The sequence below is a fragment of the Gymnoscopelus braueri genome, assembly GCF_963280865.1.
Source record: "Gymnoscopelus braueri genome assembly, chromosome: 18".
In the NCBI taxonomy this organism is placed as follows: Eukaryota; Metazoa; Chordata; class Actinopteri; order Myctophiformes; family Myctophidae; genus Gymnoscopelus; species Gymnoscopelus braueri.
In genome coordinates, this window is record NC_137618.1 from 10,514,473 (window position 1) to 10,525,525 (window position 11,053).

General features: G+C 43.0%; 2 protein-coding genes across 2 annotated transcripts in view; both read left to right on the plus strand.

The window, feature by feature from the left end:
* Window positions 1–1,545, plus strand: part of LOC308105979 (H-2 class II histocompatibility antigen, E-S beta chain-like) — a 487,891-nt gene extending 486,346 nt beyond the window's left edge. The window contains exon 10 of the transcript XR_013934951.1: window positions 1,297–1,545. The gene's annotated coding sequence lies outside the window, so the exon portion shown is untranslated. The remainder of the gene's footprint in view (window positions 1–1,296) is intronic.
* Window positions 1,546–7,974: 6,429 nt separating this feature from the next.
* Window positions 7,975–8,670, plus strand: LOC308106221 (mitochondrial import receptor subunit TOM20 homolog; the record flags this gene model as incomplete). The annotated part of the gene is made up of 1 exon (XM_080457277.1): window positions 7,975–8,670. The coding sequence occupies one exon, from the start codon at window positions 7,975–7,977 to the stop codon at window positions 8,668–8,670; it is 696 nt and encodes a 231-aa protein (XP_080313403.1).
* Window positions 8,671–11,053: the final 2,383 nt, after the last annotated feature.

The following is an 11,053-nucleotide window of genomic DNA, read 5'->3' on the forward strand; positions in this document are numbered from 1 at the left end:
AAAAATAAAATCCTGAAAGTATTGGACATTTTTTGAATAATTTTGATGTTTTTTCTTTTTTACACAAATCTACTCTTCTGGGGTTCCCTGGGACAAAACATCTTCAGAAGGGGGTCAGCAGCCAGCTACACATCAATTTGGGAGTCCTTAACACGTTTGAGAAGCACTGTCTTAAACAATCTAGCGGTGACCTACCTTCATGATTGCATAGGCCCCACGCAGAGAAGTGAGTGAATAATCACTGTACTTAACCAACACCATTTGAACAGAACAGAAGTGCCGTGACGAGATCTTTGTCGGTTGATTATCAGTTGAAGGGCAGTGGTTTTTACTGAAGTAAAAGTAGCAATACCACAATGCAGAATTACTCACTACTATAGTTTTGAAAATGAGTCAAAATCTTTCTAAAATAGCAGGATTACAGCATGTTTGTGAGATTGTAGATTGTCTATTTTGGAATGCACAGGAGGAGGAATACAAAGTATTAATATATGTTTTGTAATAATAAAGATTGTACTTGAGCACAGTACTTGCGTATTAGGTACTTACGGTAGTGACTATCCACCACTGTTAAAGGGTGTTTGGAGAGAAGCGAGGGACTCGGGGAGAAAAGGGAAATGGAAGAGAGAGGGAGAGAAAGAGACAGAGAGTGCTTTGCCCTTTATTATCATCAGTATCGGGCTCTAATGTGCTGCGGATCGTCCAGCGGTGCGTTTAATCGAAGCTGTCTGTGGATTCGGCCGGATGACTGAGAGCAATTGAGACGGCTTGAAGGAAGTGCATTGCAGTTTATCTGAGGGAACTGGGACTCTGGTGGGCAGTGTTGCCAGATTCTGTGAGAGAAACAAGCAACCAGGTCTAGGAAAACCAGCCCAAAAGAAAGCGACTATGGGCCAGGGTCCTGTTTAGGGTTGCCAACCGTCACTCGAAATACAGAATCGTCCTATATTTGTAAACTAAAACACGTGTCCCTTATTGAACTGATAAGGGACACACCTTTGTTCTTTATTTTTGGGAGTCAAGCAATGACACACGACATCTTACAAGTTCAAACACAAACAGCTCATATATACATATACAATACTACAGGTTGTTAACCACGTAACCCCTCTGGACTTGGTAAACTGGACCCGAGTTGTCTCCGTACTTGGACAGCTTTTTTTTTTGTCTACACCAAATCTGTTTGATCTACAAGCTCTTGCATTGCGTTGTGACCCGTTGTGAGCTTGTAGATTGGCTATTTTTTGGCTAATGTTCCCCCCCAGAATATGGCTGCTGGGGTTCAATTGGTTAAAGTTATACAGTGCAGGTCCACAAATAACAATTTTTAGCAGCCACTGCTGGTCATTACCGTCACTGCAGGCCGTTTGTTTATTCCTCTGTTACCCAGAATTCCATTTGTTTTCACCGGAAGACGGAGGCGTTTCAAAAAGCGTTCTTTTAATTGTTTTATACGATCTGTGGATCGTTTCTCTTAGCCAGTGCAGCTTTAGTTACCGTGAGTTGTGTTTTCTTTTTCTGTTGTTTTTCGACCTTCAAATCATACAATCTCTTAAAATCAGCGTGAGTTTCCCTTTTGTTATTAGCGCGGTAGTTCCTGGCCAAACAGGAAACCGGTGCGGTAGTTCCTGGCCAAACAGGAAACCGGTGCATTTCCGCTTCCGTTTTCCGGCTACATGACGTCATTTTCGCAGGAAAGACACCCCTATCACCGTTCAATAGAAAATATATGTATAAAAGGCTTTCGGGGGTGAAATTCATGGAGTGGGTGTTGTGAAACTTTTGCCACTCACAAAAGATATGCAATTTAACTTTAGTTTTGTTGAAAAAGTTACCTAGTATTACTTTAATGTTATTTACAAAAACTGCTCACATACAGTGATAATTTGTCTTTTTCTGGGTGTCCTTTATGTTTCTTATTAGAATTTCAGGCAGTTGGCAACCCTATAGTCCTGTTAAATGTCCATCATGGTTTACTGGACACTCAAGGTATAGCACTCATATCGTTGCTGTCGGGCAGATACCTCTTAACTCCATATTCTGACTTTTTGTGTCTTTCATAAATTAATGCCCTACTTCATCATACTACAGTGTCACACAAAAGCATCAAAAGTAGCAGGGGCCAGTTGCACCACCTCACACTAAGTTCAAACTTAGCCTAGTTATAATGTAGCTTAAATGGCGTTTAAAAAGCTGTTTAACCCATTTAGCCGGGAAAGTATCTGTGTCATTTTTAGATTTCTTTGGCTATTCAAAAATAGCAGATATACAAGCTCATAGCGCGGCACCGAGTGCCGCGCTATGAGCTTGTAGATCTGCTATTTTTAGTTTTTTATGTTAAAATTTGTGCAAATCTTTAAATATATATATTCAAAGATTTGCACTCATTTTCACGATTTTTCAAAAAATAGCAGATCTACAAGCTCATGTGCCGCACTATGAGCTTGTATATCTGCTATTTTTGAATAGCCAAAGAAATCTAAAATGACAGATATACTTTCCCGGATTGAATGTGTTTAAGCTGTAACTAGGCTAAGTTTGAACTTAGTGTGAGGTGGTGCAACTGGCCCCAGATCCGCAAACTCGAAACGCAGCGGAAAGCGACGCATTTTGAGGTTGTAGATCTGCTATACTTTTGATATATCTTTTATTTGAATCCTGCAAAAGTACAGTTTTGGACATAGTGAGGTTTCCACCCGACAGAAACGATATGTGTATGAGGCACACGTTGGTCGCTCTGCTCGACCAATAGACTAATTAGCTCCGAACTAACAAACAGTTCATTACCGTAGGGACGCTGTGTGACATGGTAACTCTTTTGATTTCTTTTGTCCTGCATAATGCAAGCTTTGTTGAGATGGTGCATATACTAATAGCCTACTGTTGTTCATTATTGATGGTGTTTCTTTTTGTGTGTGATGTTTTTTACCCTGCTATATTTATTGCTGTGCTGCCACATGGTGACTGATTCCCCCCCACGGGATTAATAAATATCTTATCTTATCTTATTTGATCTAATCTCTAATGGAACGGTGCATCGCTGAAGCAACAAACATTAGGGGCCGTGTTTCCCAGCTGAAAACGCTCGTCTAAAAAACGCTTCCGAACGCCCCGTCTTCGCAAGCAGATAAAAATGCAACACATGGACGTGCGAGCGCAAAATAAATGTGTGTGTGTGTAGTTTTTTCAAATGATCAAATATAGCTATTTTTGCCATTTCTGTGGGAAACGGTCACTAATATACGAAAAAAAAATAAACGAAATATGGAGGTACAAGGTTTCTGCCCGACAGCAATAATCCTGTATGTGTTTCCATCAGCACGATGATGAGGTCAGATCTCATTTCAAAATAAGTGTACGCGATGCTAGGTTCTGATAATCTCTCCGGCGATGCGGATTAAATGCAGCGAGATTGAGGCATTGATAAATAGAATGTGAAGCTGTGTGAGATGAGATAGGTGATGAGTGGATAACAAGCTGTCAGCGTTGTCTCACACAGATTAGAGCAAAACTGTGGAATGGCGGCCAAGCGGATTTATTTGGCGCTCGCAAGGGGCTGCACAAATGGCTGTTGTGGTCTGAAAACACCCAAACAAGAAAATGGCCAAAATATTGTATTCTGCCCCTGGAGACGGGCCAGACCAACCATCTGTCATTTCATTTCATTTCATTCTTTCTCTCTCTCTCTCTCTCTCTCTCTCTCTCTCTCTCTCTCTCTCTCTCTCTCTCTCTCTCTTTCTTTCGCACACATGCACACACACAACAGCATATGTTGGACATAACCTATAACAGAAATCATACTGTCATACAGATTGGGACAGAGACAAATACCAGCTTCATCCACCAAAAAGGTGTGGAGGGTCCACGAGTGCAGCTGTGCCCACCCACTGAAAGTTTCACTCACTTTGAGAAAAGAGAGGAAAAAGAAAAAAACAGAGTCTCTCTCTCTCTCTCTCTCTCTCTCTCTCTCTCTCTCTCTCTCTCCATCTCACACACCAGTGTGTAAAGTAACTAAGTACATTTACTCAAGTACTGTACTTGAGTAAAATTTTTAGGTGCTTTTACTTTACCGGAGTATTTCCAATTGTCTATAATTTTACATCTACTCCACTACATCTCAGAGGCAAATATTGTACTTTTACTCCACTAAAATGATTTGAAAACTTTAGTTACTAGTTACTTATACTCCCCTTATAAAACATACATTAACCACCGTATTATACTAGGCTATTTGAAAATAGCGCATCACCTAGCACCGCGTCGCATCGTGACGCGTTGTGAGCTTGTCGATCTGCTATTTTCAAAAATTTTAGTACTTTTACTTTTGGTACCCTAAGTACATTTTGATACCTTACTCAAGTAAATTTTGAATTCCGGACTTTTACTTGTAACAGAGTACTTGATCTACATTGCGGTATTGATACTTTTACTTAAGTAAAACTTTTGAGTACTTTTTCCACCACTGACACACACACACACGCACGCACGCACGCACGCACGCACGCACGCACGCACGCACGCACGCACGCACGCACGCACGCACGCACGCACGCACGCACGCACACGCACACGCACACGCACACACACACACATCTGTGTGTGCCCAGAAACCCACAGACAAATGAACCGTACCCCACACACACACACACACACACACATCCGTGTGTGCCCAGAAACCCACAGACAAATGAACCTTACCCCACACACACACACACAACAGCCAGCCAGCATCTTACAATGAAGACAGCAGAGCGACTGGCACTATGATTCACCAGAACATCTGTGGCTTTCTGCAGTCCAGCTTCATTATTCACTCTGTGAACCCTGTGGGAATGGGCATACAGAAGGGCACATCCAACCTATTCCTCTCCTTTTGTACACAGTAAAACCCTGAGGGGGTGATTTAAAGGTCATATTGTTGATAACATTTGCGGAGTGTTGTTGCTGTCGGAGGCCAGAAACCTCTTATCTCCATATTCTAACTTTTTGTTTTTTTGATACTTGATCTGATACTTTTGATGCTTTTGATTTTGAATCCTGAAAAGGAACAGTTTTGGACAGTTTTGGAGGTGTGCATCCGACAGAGACGATTTGCAGTGCCAGTACAAATAATAAATATGTGGATCTCAAACTTGATGTGACTAGTCGGTGACATCAGTCATCGCGTAACTATCTTTGACGTATGACCAGGGACACAGAGGGCATTTTAGAACCGAAGGCGAGTGCGAGTGCGCGTGCGCGCGCGCGCGCGGTTCTTTTCCGGGTTTGTTATTATTTTTATTTTTTTGTTACTTTATTTCAGTTAATTCGGTTCAAAGAATGTACTCCATGAAGTGTAGATGTCGGAGTTTTTTTCTTTTTTCTTCATCCCAAAAATGGGGGGGGGTATCCCTGAGTCCCTGATTACTGAGTAAATATTAAAGTTCAATATTTCAAAAAAGTATAAAACATATGTGAAAAACTACTTCTGTGGCATACTGGCAGTGTGCATACGAAGTTTGGCATAAATCTAAATAAACAATCTAATCCACTTTAATCTATATAGATTTATATTTGCCAGCTTTGACATATTTCACTATGAGCCCAGATGGATAAAATTGTTAGGCTATACTAACGTAATCATGACTGATCTGCGTTACTGAGTTATGTGTCATGTCGTCTCTGTCGAGTAGAAACCTTGTATCTCCATATTTCACCTTTTTTTATAATCCCTGCCATGAATTAATGCCCTTTTTTTTAACTTACGTTGTGTAACAGTGCCATAGAGTAGTGAACATTTGTGGTACACAAGCTCACAGCGCGCCACGATGTGACTAGATCAGCGATTTCCGCTATTGAAAAGAAACAATTGGAACACTTGACATGTCATGACGTGCCCAAAATAGGGATGTCAGGTTGAAAGAGGTGAAGTCTGTCTGTGGGGTTTATACATATTTAACTATGTTTGATCCACTGGAGTTTTTTCTTTATTTTTTTCCATTTTAAGTTTGCCTACAGCACTGGAAATTCCCCTTACTGAGCTCAGGACCTAGTCAACACAATTGCAGAAAACGCTTATGAAATCTCAATAATGTGCTAGTTAGGTTGTAAAATAATGTTACTTCAGGCTACACACATACTGTATTATTATGATGAAACTGTGAGAAATGATATCCAGCTAGGCTGATGCCTGTTGGGAACGATGCCCGTAGGGGACGATGTGCGTTACCCATGGTACCCATTGTCAGCGTACTTAGTACAACACTCATTATCATGGTACTTTGAGTCTATGATGTCAGTACTATGATGTCATATTTGCTGACATCAGGGATCTCCTAATCTCTCAAGACACATTCTGCTAAAAGCAGAATCTTAACAAGACCAGGAGACCTGGTTCTGCCAGACCCAGAATAAGTACTTTATAAGATCACTACGTCACGGCTAAGCCGGACTTCACATGACGTGTCAGCAGTGGTGGGTTCTACCGTCAGATGCTGTGTACGTCGTACACCTTGAGATTTTTTTTCGTCGCCACCGTACACCTTCAAAAACTGTTCAAAACAGCGTATCTGAGACGCTGATACGCTTTGATACGCTAACTGACGGCGCTGACTGACTGGCGTTAACGTGCACTGTGCTGCTCAGGGCCCAGGCAGCAAAGCGAGAGAGAGTAAAAAAAAACGATTCTGGGCGAGCGTTCCGATGGTAACTGGAACGCTCGCCCCAAAACACACTCGCCCCCATTCATTTCGCGGACAGAGGCCGCCGGATTAGACCCGGGGCGAGTGTGTTTAGGGACGAGTCTTGTGTGATTTCATTCACCAGCCAGTGTTGCCAGATTTTGCGAGAGAAATAAGCAACCAGTTCTATGAAAACAAGCCCAAAAGAAGCAACTTAGGCCACATGAGCACTTAAAACCTACGCTATTTTTTTAAGCAAGCCTAAGCAAGTACACTTTAGAAACAAGCCCCACAACAACCCACAACGACCAACATTTTACAAGAAAACTTTACAGAAAAACAAGCCCAAAGTCGCTTATAATACGCGGACATGGCAACACTGGCCCCAGCAGGTAAAGCCCCGGAAGAGTGAGACAGGCAGCGCCAACAACAAAAACAAACAAGGAACCGAGAGTGGTACGAGAGACAGAACGAGAGCAAGACAGACATTACCGAGTGAGACACACACGCGCTCGAAGCGCGCGGAAAATTTTCACATGCAATATTTTTGTGGGCCACACACGCGCGCATTTACATTTAATTAATTATAGACGCGCGCATGCCGTGCGTGTGGGAGGCAGGGAATAATCATAGTATACCTTAAAAAAAAAACTAGAACACACCACTGCGTGTCAGCCTGTGTCTATGCCCATGTATGGACGAAAGGGGGACAGACTTTTATGGCTGGGGCCTAAGGGCAAAGGGGGCATGCCCATGTATGGAGAAAACAGGTACAAAACATGCCCATGTATGGACGGAAGGGGGACAGACTTTTATGGCTGGGGCCTAAGGACAAAGGGGGCAAAACCTGTTTTTTTGCCCATGTATGGAGAAAACAGGTACAAAACATGCCCATGTATGGACGGAAGGGGGACAGACTTTTATGGCTGGGGCCTAAGGGCAAAGGGGGCATGCCCATGTATGGAGAAAACAGGTACAAAGCCTCATGTAGGCCGACCCCTTGGGTCTGGCAAAAAAACATATGGGTTACTTGATTGGGGATCTCCATATCTGGTTATAAAAGGGATGCTGCATACCTTTATCTTTTGCACGTAACTTAACTTATCCCTTCCCCTCCATCTCTAATGGCAACGGTTTGTCTCACACATGTGACGTCAGACCAGAGATTTGGTCAGCCTATTTAAATGGGGTTGTTGCCGCTAGACATTGACTTTGACGTGAAGAGCGATCCACGGATACAGTGGGCATAAGGAGAGAGAGAGAGCTAGAGCGTGAGAGAGAGCGTGATATGGGCATATTGGCCATATTGGGCACCATGGCGGCTGCGCTCTGCGGTTCTCTGTTGGTCTGTTACTGCGTTCATTTCGACAGAGAGAGACGGAGCGACCCAGACTTCAAGACGAGGCTGCGAGAACGGAGGAGAAAGCAGAAGGCGGCCAGAGAGGCCGCGGAGCTAGCTAAAATCCCCGATCTGAAGGACCCCGTGGCCGTGCAGAGGTTCCACCTGGAGGAGCTTCAGCTGGGAGAAGAACTCCTGGCTCAGGGAGACTATGAGCAGGGAGTGGACCACATGACCAACGCCATCGCCGTGTGCCCGCAGCCACAGCAGTCGGTCCTACTGAAGCTAATGGAGCAGGCTTTACCTCCACCAGCCTTCCAGCGTCTCCTCGACAAACTGCCGGCCATCAGCCAGCACATCGTCGGCGCTCAGAGCAGGAAGCAGGAGACGACGGCCAAAGAGAGGGAAGAGCTATCTAAACCTCTCGATGTGACGGACGCCGAGGCCATGCAGACGTTCTTCCTGGGGGAACTTAAGCTGGGAGGAGAACTCGTGGCTCAGGGAGACTGTGAGAAGGGAGTGGAACACCTGAGCAATGCTGTGGCGCTGTGCGCTCAGCCACAACAGTTACTGCAGGTAATGCAGAAGTGTTTGCCTCCATCTACCATCCAGATGCTGCTCACCAAACTACCAACTATCAGCCAGCCAGATCATATAATGCATGTCATCTAATAGACTGACTGTCTGGGTGGAAACCTTGTACGTCCGAAACCGTTCAGGAAATGAGAAGAAAGGAACCTGTGCTCCCATCTAATCCAATGTAGTCACAAGTTCTTGTCAATACTTATCATTTCTTAAATCATTATAAAACCCATAGACAGACTTAACCACTCGCCGAGCTTGTATAGATTTATTTTCGCTACTTGACACTCCTTAATGGGTAAAAAAAACACACGTTGAAATAGAGATAGAAGGTTTCTGCCTGACAGCAATGATATTGTGTGTGAGTGCTCAAGAGCTTGTGTGATGACAGGTTGGGGCGGGGCCAAAAGAAGACCGGGTCGCAGCCACCTGATCGTACATACGTATATGCATAGATGTTGGTCATAATGTAATATAATTATGTCACATGCATGTTTGCAGGTATGAGATGTAGGCCAGTGGTTCTCAAACTTTTTAATTTCAAGGACCTCCATGGCCACGGTCAGGCCCCCATACCACGGTTCGAGAACCACTGCTGTAGGCCAGTGGTTCTCAAACTTTTTCATGCCAAGGACCCCCAAAATGATATGTATTTGGCCGCGGACCCCCATCTCAATATATTTTGTTCCCGGGACCCCCAGAAGCAAAGATTTTAGTTACAAATGTTCGCTTAAAAAAAATTATATATTCAAAGATTTGCACCAATGATCAGTTTTTCCAAAAATAGCAGACCTACAAGTTCATGAGTGCCGCACTATGAGCTTGTAGATCTGCTATTTTTGAAAAACTGAACATTGCCAAAGTATAAAATATGGTTCAAGTGGTTGAAATTATTGTGATGCTGTATTAACACATTTTGCTGGGGACCCCCTGGAACCCACCCAAGGACCCCCCTGGGGGTCCCCGGACTACATGTAGGCTACATGTGATGTGTGCGCGCCAACCAACTGATTGCTATACACCCCGTTACTGTAGCACAGCGCTTCTCTCCACCCCTTCATCATAGATGTAGATGCACGGCGCTGTTCATGTGTTTATCCATAGTTTTCCTAAAGCATAATTTATCAACTTACACTGAACCCTTGATCCGCATCAAGCTTATACTGCATCTTATACTGCAGTCTATCTTCTGTTTTTGGTAGCATACGCAACACCGTCACACAGAGTGTAAACCAACTAGGCTGCATGAGCACGTTTCTGGCTTTGCATCTCATTCAACCATAATAGCATTATAATTAGTTTTTTTTCTTAACTCTTCAAGACCGGGAACGCATCTGTCTGTCATTTTTAGATTTCTTTGGCTATTAAAAAATAGCAGATATACAAGCTCATGGCGCGGCACTGAGTGCCGCGCTATGAGCTTGTAGATCTGCTATTTTTGAAAAATCATGAAAAGTTGTGCAAATATTAGATTTTTCTTTCTTTTTTGGCAGTAACTGCCAATTGTATATCTGCAATTTTTTTTTATAGCCAAAGGAATCTAAGAATGACGCACAGATGCGTTCCCGGTCTCAATGGGTTAATGTCATGTTTACTGTTTCATGATGCCTGCAATTTGTCACCAAGTTGTTCTATCACTCTGCTCAACTCTCTTCATTTCATTGACAAAGAGTCTCATGTGCTTGTATTATTATCCACATTGGTTCCATAACCGGGGGGCATTTTACAGATTGTAGCAACAACCCACTCGTTCCAATGAACAGATGATGATGTACAGCTGTGAACTGCCAAATGTCAGTGGTGGAAAAAGTACTCAAATGTTTTAAAAGTATCAATACTGCAATATAGAACTACTCTGTTACAAGTAAAAGTCCAGAATTCAAAACTTAGGCTACTTGAGTAAAAGTACAAAAGTATCGGCATCAAAATGTACTTAAAGTACCAAACGTAAAAGTGCTAAAATGTTTGAAAATAGCAGATCGACAAGCTCAGAACGTGTCGCGATGAGTTGTGAGCTTGTAGATCGGCTATTTTCAAATAGACTATGTATAAAATAGGGCTAAAGTGGTTAATGTATGTTTCATATTAATATCATAATTCATATCTGAAAAGTAACTATAGTAACTCAAGTTTTCATACAATTGTAGTGGAGTAGAAGTAAAAGTACTGAAAATGGGAAATACTCCAGTAAAGTAAAAAATTCCTCAAAAGTGTACTTAAGTACAGTACTTGAGTAAATGCACTAAGTTACTTTACACCACTGCTCAATGGGCTCAGGTCGGACTGAACCCCAGATTTGGAGCCATACACAGATTATGTCACAGATGAGTGCATGACGTCGCAGGCGAAGCCACATGAAGCCTGACATCCACATGAAGACACGCTGTTCTCGTGTGGATCTTGAGGTTTTCCGTTTGACACCTGAAAGGAGCAGATTAAGTACATCAAGGTCTATGTGCTGATGGGCGTGTTC